Below are 16468 nucleotides of genomic sequence, written 5' to 3' on the forward strand. Positions count from 1 at the left end.
CAAATCAATTGACCAAGCTTTACTGAGATTCAAACTTCAATATTATCTCTTTGAAAGTCAAAACAATCTTATCTCGATACATCCAACAATTCTTACTATCTATTTGGCCGGACAATGGGGAGAATGAATAGATTTATACTCTTAAACATTATATTCTTTTTTATTATTATATTATTGTTGAGTTTGCCACATATTCAAAATTACAAAATAATATCAAGTTCTACATATTTAACCTGTGTAATACACCGAGTTATAACATAGTTAAACATAAATAATAATTACTAATGCGACACATAAATATATGAAGTTTACTAGTTCAGTTTATACTACTGCTAATATTTCTCATCTTCTTATTCAAAATTACAATATAATATCAAGTCCCTTTTAGTCATTTTACATGAATAAGCTAAACCAAACATTTTTTAAAAAACAACTTATTGACTTACTAGTTTTTCCCACCAGATAATCTAATTCAAACACTTTTTTAAAAACTTTTTTTTTAAAAAGTCATAAGTCAATGAGTCTTTTTTTAACAAAAAAAAAATTCCTGTTTGAGTTAAATAAGCTTAGCCAAACACCCCTAATTTAACCAAAGTGACAGTATGACCGAGCTGAATCCACTGGCCATTTTCTAGATCGGCTTTGGGCATGTTTGGCTTAACTTATTTTCAACTTTTGGAAAAGTCCTTTTGAAAACAAAAAGTCAGGAAAACATGACTTTTGCCTTTGGAAAAGGACTTTTGGGCTAAAAAAGAAAAGGCAAACACCCAAAAAAAGGACTTTTGGGCATGTAAAATGACTTTTTTCTTCAAAATAAGGAACCCCAAACATGCACTTTATTAAAATCACCCTCTAACAGACGGTTCTTGCGTCAGCAAAGGTCAAAACTCAAATGAGTTAGTCGTTGACCTTGACCGAGTTTTGGTCTGAGAAATGTGAAGACAGGGTGAGCCTCGGCACCATCCCCAGCCAGCCATGGCCCAATTAATGGCTGTTAATAATGAATATGGTGTGGCGTTAAGAGTTGCTAACCAGTGACCATAGGAACACCATTAAAGACCCCTCTTTGCAGTGTTTTCTTTTTTCTATTTTATCGTTTTTGAGATGGTGACAAGTTGTATTTTATAATTTAGATGTTTGGCCAATTGAACATGTCTGCAAATAATGATGACTACTTCATGCTCATGAGTCATGAGTTGACTTTAGAAGGAAACTTCATCTTAGGTGAGTCGACTTTAGCATGGAGTTGACTTTTTTTACAGTTAGATATGATATTCAGATCATGAACCTTTGTGTCTTCAATAATCATTAGTGATGAAGGGACCATGGATCTGCTATTGTTTTGCCTTGTTTCTCATCTTAACTTGCTACTCAACCACTGCCCAGCCGCCCTTCGACTACCCTACTGCAAATCCTTCCACCACATGGGTCAACACTGAATCTTTACCCCATTCTGTTAACTTCACCGATGGCTCAAGGGTCCGAACCATCCTCCTTAGAGGATCATTCGGGCCCAAATTCGCCTGTGGGTTCTACTGCAACGGAACCTGCACCTCTTACCTCTTCGCTGTCTTCATTGTTCAAACCAACAGTGCTAGTGGTATCGTTCAACCAGCTAGCGGGTTCCCTCAAGTGGTGTGGTCTGCAAACCGAGATCATCCGGTTAGCTATGGTGCAGTACTGAATCTCACTGCAACTGGAGAACTGGTCCTACAGGATGTTGATGGAAGCAAAGTTTGGTCTACCAACACCGCCAAGAAATCTGTTGCTGGTTTAAACATGACTGATGATGGGAACCTAGTGCTGGTTGATATTAGTGGCTCTGTGGTTTGGCAATCTTTTGATTACCCAACAGACTGTTTGCTACCGGGCCAAACCCTGTCTCAAGGACAGCAGCTGATACCTAGTGTTTCCTCAACTAATTGGACGGCCCAAAAAGGTTTGTTTTCTCTTCAAGTGACAGATAACGGTTTGTATGCTTATGTTGGATCAAACCCAGTACCTCAAGCCTATTACAGTAAAACAGTCTCTGGCAACGATACAAATATAGGAAGAAGATATGCAAGATTCTTGAATGGCAGTTTGTCTTTATTTATTCTTTCTGTTGAGCCAAGTGATCCTGATGACATGATTACCATACCAAAAGCATCATCTGCCCAGTATATGAAACTGATGCCCGATGGACATCTGAAAGTGTTTGAATGGCAGTCAATAAACTGGTTAGAGGTGGCTGATCTACTTTATCTTGGAGAGTGTAGTTATCCTATGGCTTGTGGGAGAAATGGCGTTTGCTCCGAAAATCAACAGTGTAGCTGTCCCGTAACAAGCTCTAGGATAAACTATTTTACAGCAGTGAATGATCGGCAACCGAGCCTGGGTTGCTCTGAAATTACTCCTCTCACATGTAATGCCACCAAAGATCAAGCTTTTATTACACTTGAGAACGTTACATACTTCAACACTATAGCAGACATGGAGAGGGTGGACATAGAGACTTGCAAACAAGCATGTGTCAATAATTGCTCATGCAAAGCAGCTATATTTCAGTATGGTTCAGATTCTTCAAGTGGGGATTGTTATTTACCTTTTGAACTTTTCACAATGATGAATGTAGATCCAGATGTTATTCATCATAATGCTTCAGCTTTCATAAAAGTGCAACAAGAAGCACCTTACAGTTTTGATGCACCTTTTTCATTAGGAAGAATATTAATTATCATTTTGGTAAATTTTTTTATTTCTGCTTGGGGTTATTGGTTGTCTTACATGCATAATCTGCAAGCGAAGACGGGCCACTCACATGGAGGAAGAGTCTATAGGCGAGGTACCAGGAATGCCCAATCGGTTTCCCTATGAAGAATTGAAAACCGCCACAGAGAATTTCAACAAGAAGCTTGGTGAAGGAGGATTCGGTGCAGTTTTCGAAGGGACTCTTGAAGACGATTCCAAGATTGCAGTAAAATGTCTTGAGGGTCTTGGGCAGGTTAACAAATCATTCCTAGCTGAGGTTCAAACCATTGGAAGCATTCATCATGTAAATCTGGTCAGACTCAGAGGATTCTCTGCTTGGAAATCACAACAGTTTCTCGTGTATGAATTCATGAGTAACGGATCATTAGATCGGTGGATCTATCATGGGGTCCGAGAGCATGTACTGGAATGGAAATGCAGAAAGAAAATCATTCTTGATGTAGCCAAGGGTCTAGCATATCTTCATGAAGAATGTAGGCAAAAAATCATCCACCTAGACATTAAGCCTCAAAACATATTGCTAGACAGTGATTTCAATGCCAAAGTATCTGATTTCGGGTTGTCAAAGCTCATTGACAGAAATCAATCCCAAGTGATGACTACGATGAGAGGAACCCCGGGATATCTAGCTCCAGAATGGTTGAGCTCGATTATTACAGAAAAAGTGGATGTATACAGTTTCGGGATCGTTCTCTTGGAGATGTTGAGTGGGAGGAAGAAATTTGACACATCTTTGTCCGAAGAAGGCTGGCACTTACTTGGTGTCCTTCAAAAATGTTGGGAACAAGGGATGCTGCTAGATATGGTAGATAAGTACAGTGAAGATATGCAGACGCACAGTTCAGAAGTTGTGGAGATGATGAAAGTGGCTTCATGGTGTTTACAATATGATTATACGAAAAGGCCTTCAATGTCGACGGTGGTTAAGGTGTTAGAAGGCGTAATGGAAGTTGAATCTAGGTTGGATTACAACTTCACAGATCCTAGAATGCAAAACGCAGCAGTAGTTGAAGAAGAGAAAGATATGACACCATTGATGGCTTCTGTTCTGTCTGGTCCTAGGTGAGCAAGGATCTTGTGGATGACATTCTTAACGTTTCATGGTTCTTTTATAGTATGTTCTTTCTTAAACATGTGAATGATGCAAAAAACGGCAGAATAAATGTAATACCAATTGCAGGAAAAGATTTATGGCTCAGTAACACTTTTAGAGGCCGAGTTTTTCATTATATGTCGAGTACAAACCAGTTATATAGAAATAGACGATGAGCTAAGGATCATTATATGTTGAGTACAAACCAGTTGGGTCAAACCCAATTATGGGTATCATCTACATATCTAACAGAGGTGCACAAAAAAAAACCCTTACCTGGAAAAAGCCCCAGAATCAATTATTTTTGTACCCGGGTATTTTATACCCGTAACCGACCCGACCCTATCCATAGGGTGGATAGGATATACATGTTGAACCCATACCTGAAACCGTACCTGATTTATACCCAAAAATACCCGGAACAAGTTATACCCTATACATTAAAGTACATTTTTATGTTTACTTTATATTTCAGTTCTTAAAAAATGCATATTACAAAGCAAATAATTTGTGCTTGAGTGAATTTATGTTATTATAAATTATTTTAATTATTTTTACAAATTACAAACCAATTTTAATTTTTAATCGAAATTACTTTTGTGTAAAATAAAAAACTTATTTTTTTTAAAACCGGGTATTAATGCCGGACCCATACCCGGTTATAACCGAACCCGATCATACCCTACCCGGGTACATAAGGTATGGTTTTCTCCTCCATACCCATACCCGAACCCTACCTGGTTTCTCTCAATACCCGATCATACCCGGACTCGGTTCCATACCCGGAACCAGGTATTAAAAAATCCCAATTGGTGCGTAATCCGTAAGAGTGAAAAATCAACAGGACCTAACCTCTGACTATGGAAACACTCAAACACAGCAACTAGTACCAAACTCATGTTCTTCACTTGCCCATGCCCTAAAATACTATGGATTTATGGTTTTGAGCATTTGCACTGATTCATTAAATTAGTTATTATTAAACCTTTCCAATAACCACCAAAGAACCATAGTCAGGTAACGATGCATGCAAACTCCTTCCATCTAAAACCGCATCTAGCAACAACTTGAAACACATAAAAACATCTCCTGTCACCCCTTGACCCACCTACGTGGCTACGTCAATTACCCGCATCAAATGCACATGCGTCAAGTCTCTTAAGTGAGTTACTAAACCTCTCCGATCACCATTCCTCTAGAGGGATCGAATCAAAAGAACGCATTGGATGGCAAATTTTCAGTTTTGGTTAGGTTAGGTTCCAAAACCAACCCATTCACAAGACACTTAAATGAGTGGTGGTACTACAAAACTTTAATTAGCACAATATATCCCTAACTTCTCATGACCTATAACCTCATATGCACAATACACGTTTGTGCCATTAACTCGTTTAAACTTCCGACTCCACACACTATATGGTTTCATTTATGAAATAATAACAATGTAACAAAAAGAATCATACATAGGCCGCTTTGACCACATAAAATGATTTCAATTCCTGATTTACCTACAACACTCCTTAAACAGATGGTGGTTCTTTCACACAATCCAAGGCATCGGAAAGAAGCTTCTCATTGGCGGGTTTTAAACCCTTCTTCAACCACCGATTCACAAGAGCCAGTTCGATTTTTCGCACCTGTAAACAACCAATTGCAATGGTTTATGCATCCATAGATCAAACAAGCATAAATGTGGTGCCAGTAGGTAAGATCAAAGCGTTTGCAGCTGAACTGGGACCGAGTACCACTTGTTGCATATAATGTAACAAAAGGTACTCTCAAAACACTTAAAATTTCATGTAGCCCATTTAACTCAGAATATGACCATTATAATCTTCTCCTTACAGTTCAAACTAGGAATGTGCACGGTTCCGTTCGGTTCGGTTATTAGCCTTAACCGAAGTTATCGGTTAATCAGTTCGGTTTATTTGTCGGTTTTCGGTTCGGTTAATAACCAAACCGAACTTGGGCTAGATTTTTTACTTAGAAATACATGGAATGGAGGTATAAATACAAGAAATGGTAGTATAAATACATAAAATTGAGGTATAAATACAAGAACTGGATGTGTAAATATATGACATGGAGGTATAAAACATAAAGTACATGAAATGGAGGTATAAAGCTAGATATATATAAAAATATGAATGGTTCGGTTAATTTCGGTTAACCGAGGGTACAGAAAATAACCGATAATCGATCTTCCGTTGCTTCGGTTTCGGTTAATTTCGGTTCAGTTTTATCGGTTCGGTTTCGGTTAACGGTTCGGTTTTTGCTCACCCCTAGTTCAAACTCTCATAACCTAAATCCTTATACAAGAGAAGGGTATTTATGTCAAGAAAAAAAATTAAAAACACATATATGGGAAAACAAACCTGCTTAACAGTGAATGGTTCTTCTGCGAGACTCAGGGGTGCAGTTAATATAGTAAGAAACCCGTTTCTGTTACCATAAACGATGTCTGTGAAGGGACGATCGCCAACCTGAAAGAAGAAGTATTGATTTATTTAAACTTTAATAAACAACAAACTGAATTTTCAAAAGAGTAATTGGTACCATTATGAGCTTTGAACAATCACATCCAAAGTGTCTTTCAATTTCTTCAGCTGAACCAGCTGGCTTCTTCACCTCTACGGTAAACAAACAAACGCACAAATTATGCCAACATTTGCGAGTATTTATATATTACCTTCGGACTTTTATAATTCACATCTTCGTATAGAAATACATTAGTTTCCGGTTGCAAAAACAAAAAATAAGAAACTAAACATTGAATCAAAAAAGAAAAAATAATGACAAATAAAACCTACAGACTTATCATATGCATTTAAACACTTACCATGGACCCTATGCAGGGAGTGTTTTTGTAAAACCCCTACATTTAAACACATACCATGGACCCTATGCAGGGGGTGTTTTTGTATTAGGTTACTTTCAATTTTTAAACTTTTAGTATATTTTAATGCTAGGCTGCACATTAAAAGCTCGCTTTTTTACTATTCCCCTATTGCAAAATGCCCCTTTTAGCTTTTAGAACTCACATAAAAAACCCAGAATTAATATCAAAAATCCAAAAATAGTACAACCTCTAACCATAAGTCCAGATCCTGTAAATGGCTGTAATTTTAAAGCTCACTGTCAAGCCTACATTCAAATAAGCCCTAAGAGGAGCCGAGGAGGCGATTAGGTGTGATCATCGGCAAAATAAAATATTTCTTGTGCTTTCCCAAATCATAACCTAAAGCCCCAAGTCAGTAAGTCGTAACACAAATTAAGTTTTAGCAAAGTCATATTGTACCCTTAGTGAGATTGACATACACATATAGTATAATTCTAATTGGCTAAGACTAAAACACCAATATAACCTTATACTAAGTTTATATTAATGACCCTACTAGGTAACAAACTATCAAATTCATCCCCTAGCACAACTACTTCTCAAGACCAATTACAAAATCCTCAATACCAAAAATACAAGTTTCACATTCTTCACCATAGTTGTTAATAGCGAATAGCAACAAGGGGACTATATGCTACATAGCGAATAGCGACCGCTATTATATATATCGCCGATACACTAGAAAAAGAATTCTGAAAATTTTTATATGTATATTATATCAAAAAACCTTGGTATATATGCTATTTTACATTTATATTTAACAAAAACCTATAAATCCAGCTATTTTATAGCTATATCTAATTGCTATTTACATAAAAAAAAAAACTAACTGTCGTTATTCACGCTATTGGTCGCTATGACCCAAATAGCGACACTTGGTCGCTTCGCTACATAGCGCGCTATAGCGGTCGCTATAGCCGCTATTGACAACTATGTTCTTCACCATTTATTCACAACAAATTGTTCACATAGAGATTCATGTCTTCCACTAATTATGTGTAAGTGACAAAATTCAAGATACATGTGGTCTTAAATTTTAATTTAAAAAACCAGTGAAAATTTCTTGCAACTGGATCATATCATCATAAAACCGAAAGAGATCGATTTAGCAACTTACTATGTCTAATTACTCGAATCCCGATTACAAACTCAAGAGCCCTAGCTTTCCTGCCATCAGGGTCATACTCCTGCAGCCCTAATTCACAACAAAAAACACATCAAACATCAACACAAAACACACACACACACACACAAATCCATCAACACACTCAAACTCAAATTACCAGCAGAGTTACTAAACACCGCAATGTTGTTCCCGAAAACCGCTTTACAAGACTCAACAGACGGCGCGATCGGGCCCCACAATGCCAACGAGTAAGGAACCGTAAGAGTATTGTCCTTATCAAAGACAACACCTTCAAACCCCTTTCTTTTCAAAGCAGCCCAATCAATATACCTCACATCCGGAACCGAAACATGAGGGATCACCCAATGCTTGTTTCTAGTAATCACCGAAACTGAAAACATCAGCCCCTCAACATTAATCCTCTGCCCAACAGCCGCTTTCAAGTCCGCCCACCACATGTTTGATGAAATGCCCCAACGAGATTCGCCCCTGTTTCGGTCTAAATCTTGTTCAATTTTGTTCAGATAGATTGGGGAGTTGTGAAATGGGTTGAATTCAGCATCGTAATCGTCGTCAGGGGGTTGAATTTGATGATTTTGGTTGGTGTTTTGGTGTTTGTCTATGGCCGAAAGTGAGTGAAAGATTCCGGTGGAGAAATGAGATGGGTTTATTCTCTTGTTGGGGTGACGATGATTGTGAAGATGGTGGTGGTGATGGGGACGATGTGATGAGTGAAGAAGCTTGATTTTGATTGGGTTAGTGAGAGAACAACAATGGGAGATTTGATGTGGGGGAGACAAGGTGTTGAGCATTTTATGAGGTTATTGTATACCATGAGAAGAAGAAAGAAATCATTTTTCTATTGTAAACTAAACCCCAAGTGTTTGGAAAACGAGAAGAACCCATGTGGTTTTGTGGTCACTAGTGTAGAATATGTTTGGTATGATTTGAAATTAATGATCATAATTTGGGTTTTATTTGGTTATTGTGTTTTTATGTTTGGATAGCTAGTTTTGTTTTTTTATTACATGTATAGTGTATGCCAAGTGTGTTGTTGTAACGTAGTTTGTTGTGAATTTGCTCTCAAAACGTGTAATGTTTCATTACACATGATTCAGGTAACAACACCCGGTACATAATTCACGTAGGGTTGTCTTACTGTAATATATTTTGGACTTCACAAAATGTCTTGTTATTAACTCTTTATGTGTGTAGTTCATTAGTTTATGTTGTTATCCCTAACTCATTTCTCCCCATTAGGCCACAGGGTGTGGCTTAGCGTCACCTTGCCAACTAGACAACTATAGCTCCCTGGGGCGCCATCAGCCACCCCCGGCCGCCATGGAGGGGGCACTATCCACCCTTCGCCAGCACGCTAACACCAGCCCATTCTTTTCAACCAATCAAATCTCTTCTTTTTATTTTTTTATTTTGTTTAATAGGAGGCTTTAAACCATTGCATGTAAGTTAAAGGGATGGGCTTTAAAACTCCCTATGTGACATGGCATTGATGTGGTGTGATAAAGCCCTTATACCACACCCTCCAGAGCCTTATGTTGTTGGATTACATTTGTCTAGTGGTGTTTCCTCTACATTACCGGCGGTTATTGGAGTGTTGATTGGACATGTTGAGCTAGGAACAATGGATGTCTAATATCACAGGGAGTTCAAGCAAATTGGAACTTTGAAAATTGGTTGTTTTTTTTGTCAGGTCATCATCACATGTTTATCCATGTGGTGCATTGTATGTTGTGACTAAGGTTTCAAATGGAAAATCCTAATGCATGTTGCAATTCGTTAATTACATATATTAGTGATATATTACTAGGGTTTATTATACATGATTCATGGTTCAAAATAAACTTTTATAATTTTCCTCCCATGTATATATTAAAGGTCTTGATATAAACCCTAGTCATCAAGCTTGAAGATGACCTACCTAATGATTGACTTATAGGTTTCATATCATGCTTTGGCTCGTTACTCGAGATCCCCACCCATTTTGCTAAGCTTTGCCATTTTATGGCACAACCGTCTTACTCATCCAGGCGTACGAGTTTTAGATATTTTAAGTCGCGATTTTATCATTCCATGTAATGAAAATCAATCATTATCGGTTACTCATTCATGTCAATTATCAAACAGCAAGAGCTTGCCATTCTATGAATCATGGTCTTATACTTTTGCTCCTTTTTATATTATTCATTGCGACCTATGGACGCCACCATCTTAAGCAACACCTGATACAAATAATATGGTCTTGTTACATAATCACACTCAATCCGTCTGGGTGTATCCGTTGAAATATAAATCTGACACCTTCCCTACCTTTGTCAAAGTTTACAAATCGATTAATACACAATTCCATCGTAACATTAAGGCCTTTCAATACAATCTAGGATGAGAATTTGATAACAACTTCTTTGACAATTTTGCCGCCTCAAAAGGCTTGATCTTTCATTATTCATGTCCTCACACCTCACCTCAAAATGGCAAAGCCGAGAGAATGATACGTCATTTAAATAACATTATACATTCTTTCTTGTTTCATGCCCATTTCCCTCCTAAATTTTGGGTCGAAGCATTATACATAAGCGCTTATCTACACAACATTTTACCTATCAAACTTTGAATTTTAAAACCGCACGTTCATCCTCTATGGGTGTGAACCAACATACGATCACCTATGGGCGTTTGGGTGTGTGTTACCCAAACCTTCCAGCAACCCAACCTCACAAATTGCATTCCTGTTTGGTTCGATATGTATTCCCTGGTTACCTGCCCAACTTTCACATGTATCGATGTCTTGAGCTATCAACCAAAAAAGTATTGATCTCAAGACATGTCATCTTCGATGAACTCGTTTTCCCTTTTGCTCATCCTATCAACCGCAAAAGAGGAAAATGTTTAAGTCTTCGATTTTATCTTTTATGAGAACTTGAAGCGGCTTCCTTGATCTAGTCATCAACATTCCCTCAACCTTGCCATAACATATCAATAGACTGGTCTAGAAATATATCCATAATGAATCATCTCTAGCCTTTCGACTAGTAAACGATATGCAATGACAAGATTGGTTTGAGGCCATCTTGGTTTTATTATCTTTATAACTTAACTAATTAGTGCTTGCATTTCAAGCTTACAATAGGGATCACATTTCAGGATCTTTAGTTAACTACTGAAGCAATTTAAACATCAAATTAATTAAGTTGCCGAAGAAGCAACCGGTTATCTTCTATTTCACCGAATTACCCTATCTCACCCCCCCCCTATTAATTTACCTTCTTAACTTTTACTCCTCAATTAGATTTGGTGCATTACCAGAAGCCTTCCCAAAGGATCTCGATATAATATAAGAATCCTTTGATTACCCCAAGATCTGGTTCGATACCGGAAGCTTGTCACCCGAATCTGGTTCAATACAAGAAAACTCTAGTAAGTTCTGGTTAAATACCATAAACTTACACCGAGTCTGATTAAGGGTACCAGAAGCCGTACGCACACCTTAGTCAAGTTAAATTAAGTTAAATTAGTATCTTAAAATTAAGTGGTTACGTTAATTTACTTTCAAAGAGGTCATGCAATTATGTAACAAAAGATAATAAACCAAGAATTAGTGAATGACAAACATATTACATATGATAAAAATACTATATTAATAAGATTAACTAATCCAAGAGTATGATAAGCCATAGATATTACAACCATATGAAACATGCACTTTTACCAATGATGATTACCACACTTCATGATCTTCAAGCTCTAGCTCAAGTGCGAGTATGTGTGCAACAACGTGTGTCTCAACTCTCATTTATTACATACATTTAGTGAACTAATCTAATCATGCCTTATTCTTAACATGGATGATCAAAGGTATGATGTTGGGATACTAGCTTTGGATAGATCTTGGTCGGCATGAAGGCCTTCCTTAAGGATCAACCGCTCATTTCCAAGCAAAGGGGGCTTACGAAGCACCATGATCATGACATACTTGACTATTGATTAGCCAAGCTCTATGGATCATCCACACATCCTCCAAGGGACTATAGTCTTTTGTGGGAGCATGAGCATGCACGACACTTTTTTTCTTGCCCACCACGTAGTTCTGATTCTTTCTAATCTTCCAAAAGGCGGGTTGAGGTGGTAGGTAGGGTTGTGCAACGGTTCAGAACCGGACCAAAGCGGGAACCGTTACATGATGAATATAAGAACCGGAACTGAACCATTTAAAAATTTGGCACTAGTTAGAATTTTAGCTAAAGTTCATCCCCTGAATCACATATAAAAAAGTATATTTTTTTAGTATGTTTACACAGAATTCTTTTAGTGTGTATCATACTTTATATATGAAATAAAGCACAATTACTTTATAAATTAAATAAAGCATAATTTAATAACATAATTATGCTCTAAGTATGTTTACACAGAATTCTTTTAGTGTGTATCAATTGTTTGCTCTTATAACAACCCTAACGTAAACCGCCACCCTCATAATTTTTCCGACACCCTAAAAATATTTAAAATGTCCCAATATGTCCTTAAATACACCCCATACGCGAAAACGGGCCTCAAATACATTAAATAGTATTAAAAATAAATAAAAATCAAAATTTTAAGTTAAGGCGGGCCGCGTAAGCCTCACCTTAACCTTACGCGGGCCGCGAGAGGGTGAAATGTGGCTGAACCCTGGGCCGCCACGTGGCCCAACACATGTCGAGCCTAGTTGGTGATCCGGATGGGCTACGCGTTGACCTAGCTTCGACGCGGGCCGCTTAAGCCTTGTGCTTGTTTTACGCGGGCCGCGAGAGACCCAGTTTCAGCAACTATAAATAGAGGCCATCGGATTTCAGACTGCTTCGTTCAATTTTCTTTCTCTCTCACGAATTTCTGAATAGTAGAAGTAATACCCGGGCATTATACCCCCTAAATAGCGAGGTTCTGCTACGATGTAAGTATTATAACCCCTGGAGACGTATTAGATACTCTGCCCGATTGATCAAGGGTTCCGTAACGGCTGTCGTGGTTCTGCCCGACGTAGTCGTTGGAATGCCGTCTCGGGGAGGGTATTACTAAAGTTAAAATGGGTTATTATACTAACACACGTGTATTTGTGTAATTTATAGATTATTCCCAGGAAATCCTTACTGAAAACCCTAAGACAACAATGTGAGTTGATCCACTTTTTGTAAATATTTTTGTTAACTGTTTTTACAAAACCTTAAATACCTTTCCATGCGAATAACAGTTATTAGGTATTTGTGAGAATACAATTATCGTGGGTATGTTGAGGTTTTGTATACAAAAGTTGTTACCACCTGGTCAAGGTGTAACACCCCGTGTTTTCAAAGTCAAGATTGACTTCTTTGACTCTAATTAGTTTATTTTTATGATTTATTAATTGTATTATGTAGAGTAAGTGTTATTAACCAAAGAAATCGAGGTAATCGAATGTTTATCGACGCGAAACGCTTTACGCCTGTGAATAGTAGGAAGTAACAATGCGATAAAGTCAATCAATCAATAATCAAACTAATCGAATCATCTTCGAACTCGAAACCCGAATTGTGCAAACTTTGGTGTTGTTATACGTGTGTGTGTGCCTTATGTGTTACTTGTGCGTGTTTACTTTATGTTACGTGTGGTGATCAATCAAATCGAAACTCGAAACTCAATCGAAATCGAATTATGATGAATGGTGGCGAAAAGATAGTGTGATATATAGATGCTCGTATGTAGATATAGTGGTTGGGATCAAAAGTAATTTGAATAGGAAACTCTATCGTATTCGTATCGTCTTCAATCAAAATCGAAATATCAGAAATCGTCGCACCGAACGCTCAAAACAGGTTGTTGACCGATCAGGCTCCTAGCCGATCGAACAGCCCAGCCGATCGGATGGACTGTCCGATCGAGCAGGCTGTCTGATCGGGATGCCTGGCCGATCGGCCAGCCCTTTCCTCTTTGGGAAGCCTATAAATAGCCCTGTCATTGTCATTCTTTCCACTTTTGGAAACTCTCTGACCGACCAGCTCGTGTTCTTCACTATTTCTCAGATTTCTCTCAATCCCGGTAAGATTTCATCCTAAATCTTGTACTTTCTTGATCAATGCACGCTCCTACACCTTTCTATCTTTCAAATCTTGATTTCTAACCGTGAAATCATTAAGATCTAAGTGTTCTAGGATGATGTCATCATGGTGTTCTTGAAGAACTTCATGTTTTGGCCTCAATCCACCAAGAATCACTTGGATCTAGCCGATTTCCACATAAACAAACAAAGATCTATCCTAGATCTAAACATTTACACGGTGGAAAAGATTGAAAGATGGATTTTCCAACTTTCTTTCAACTCTTTTACACTCAATGCCTTCAAACCGGTAGAAACGGAGCTTGAACCCACTCACTAATCACTCTAGTAGTTGTGCGGTTCGAGATTCGGGATTCTATCTACAAGGTTCACCGATTTCGGGTTAAACTTTAAACTCCGTTCCGAACCGTTCACCGCCCGGATTTGGGTGATTCCTGTCCGAGCAGGGGAAACAAGTAAGACCGAAGGTTCCATGGTTCAGCTCGTTGTCAAGATACCTCGATATAACGTCAAGCAATCAGAACAGCCAAGTGTTAGACGAACAGGCCGACCAGGTCAGGATGCTGACCGATCGGACAGGCTGTTCGAACGAACAGCCCAACCGATCGGACATGTCAGCCGATCGACCAGGCCAGCCGATCGGCTAGCACATGGCCCCCACTTTAAAAATTTCATGAAGTCTAGTATTGAACGAAGTGCTGTTCGATCGAACTACGGTTTGATTTGAATTACTCTTCGGATCATGAGATACTATGCTTCAACAATTAATCGATTTTCAACTTGTTCGACGTATTGGAGTGCCACCCGATCGAACATGTCGTCCGATCAGGTGACATCCTGCTGAGGACTTATTACTGAGGTACCTAACCGATCGGTTAAGCCGGCCGATCGAACGGCCCGTTCGATCGATCGACCTGAAAGGTAAGGACACTTCACTATTCTCAAATACTACAACGAAAACTTCAAAAGGACAAGCCATCATACACAAACACATCCTACTCAAAGGAAGAAACAATCCACTCGAACAGCACCCGTTCACACAGGGGTTGTTAAGGACCATTACTTGCATGGATTACGGTGGTAATCATGTATTGCAAACTGCCTCAGGCAGTCGACCCCCAGTCATTGGTATCGATAGATCCATGTCGACAATTAACATGCTTCGTTTTCCTCTGCGTACGTGCTGGTTATGCGTAAACTATTTCGAACTCTATTATGCTATTATCAAACTTGTATGCTCACCTTTACATTTTATGTATTGACTCTATTTTAACGTATGTGACAGCCAATTAGGATGCTTATCTGCTAGGAAGGCGAGCTTAGAATAAGCGTCTAGAGCATAGTTGTCTGTAGATCTTGCAGATCGAGTCTCTAGAAGCATTTGAACAATTTTTATATTTGAATCTGAGTTGTCAGAATGGAATATTTGACTAGATGTTATCTGTAATAATTTGTTTTACTATCTGGGATACGGTATGGGACGTATTATTTAACTAAATAGTAATGATAGTTGTTGTGGAAACTTCTGGACAATCTGTTTCGCTCAGTGTCATGCCCTGATGATTCCGCCATCGGTTGGGGTGTGACAGACTGGTATTAGAACCATAACTATAGGGAATTAGGCTAGACACGACCTAGTCCGGGTCACTGTCTTAGAGACCTAGACTATAGTTAGGAATCAACAGGCCAAACTTATTTGCTATACCCAGCTATTTCTCGCTATCACTGCACTCGAATTTTCAAATAGAGTCAAGCGATTTAGTCGAGATTAGGTGTGAAAGCCGCAAACTCTCGACTGAATTGCTTGGTCAATGCTGATTTTATCAATTTATCAATGATTTCCTCATTATTTTCAATAACGAACGAGAAGAATTATACCAAATCAGGAGTGAAATCCATATTTTGATGAATAATCTCCTCAATTTTGCTAACACAAGAAAGAAGTTGCAGAGCTGGGGGTGAAACCCTAACCTTGACAACTTGTTCCGATTTTTATTTTATCTCACCAAAGCCTCGACGGAATCCAACGAGCTGAACTCACGAGTATGACCTAGGGAATGTGTGTTGAATGCCCAAGAAACGAGGCAGAGACACGATCCCGAAAGTCGAAATGTGACGACAAGTCTATTGTGAATAGTCGAATCGCTTTGGGTAGTCGATGTCTAGTAGCCGCAGACGATCCAATTCCCGATTTTTGTGTTTTTGGAGTCGGCATTTGTCACTCTAACGAATCGTCGATTTTATGTGTTTTATGTGTAACTACCTGTTTGTGTGTCAAATTTTTGGAGAATTTCTCGATTTTGCTATCACTTCGATCGACACACACGACTTGCATTGCTATTCCATCTCAAGACGCTAACAAGTCGCTGCAATTTTAGACGATATTATGCTATGATATGCGATTATACTATACTACTCGACATGTCATACGATATGCTATACTAATCGATATGCTATACGCGACCGAAACATACGAACGACACGCGAGTTTTGAATGATAGGTTTATGTAT

General features: G+C 38.5%; 1 protein-coding gene and 1 pseudogene across 1 annotated transcript; one reads left to right on the forward strand and one right to left on the reverse strand.

The window, feature by feature from the left end:
- Nucleotides 1–1155: 1155 nt before the first annotated feature.
- Nucleotides 1156–3980, forward strand: LOC118484863 (annotated as a pseudogene).
- Nucleotides 3981–5231: 1251 nt separating this feature from the next.
- On the reverse strand, nucleotides 5232–8813 carry LOC110894907 (phosphatidylglycerophosphate phosphatase 1, chloroplastic). Its single transcript, XM_022142162.2, has 5 exons — nucleotides 8027–8813; nucleotides 7861–7938; nucleotides 6401–6474; nucleotides 6220–6327; nucleotides 5232–5481 (listed from the first exon to the last, which is right to left on the reverse strand). The coding sequence occupies exons 1-5, from the start codon at nucleotides 8679–8681 to the stop codon at nucleotides 5365–5367; spliced, it is 1032 nt and encodes a 343-aa protein (XP_021997854.1). The 5' UTR covers nucleotides 8682–8813; the 3' UTR covers nucleotides 5232–5364.
- Nucleotides 8814–16468: the final 7655 nt, after the last annotated feature.

This window comes from Helianthus annuus, chromosome 12 (genome assembly GCF_002127325.2).
Source record: "Helianthus annuus cultivar XRQ/B chromosome 12, HanXRQr2.0-SUNRISE, whole genome shotgun sequence".
NCBI lineage: Eukaryota > Viridiplantae > Streptophyta > Magnoliopsida > Asterales > Asteraceae > Helianthus > Helianthus annuus.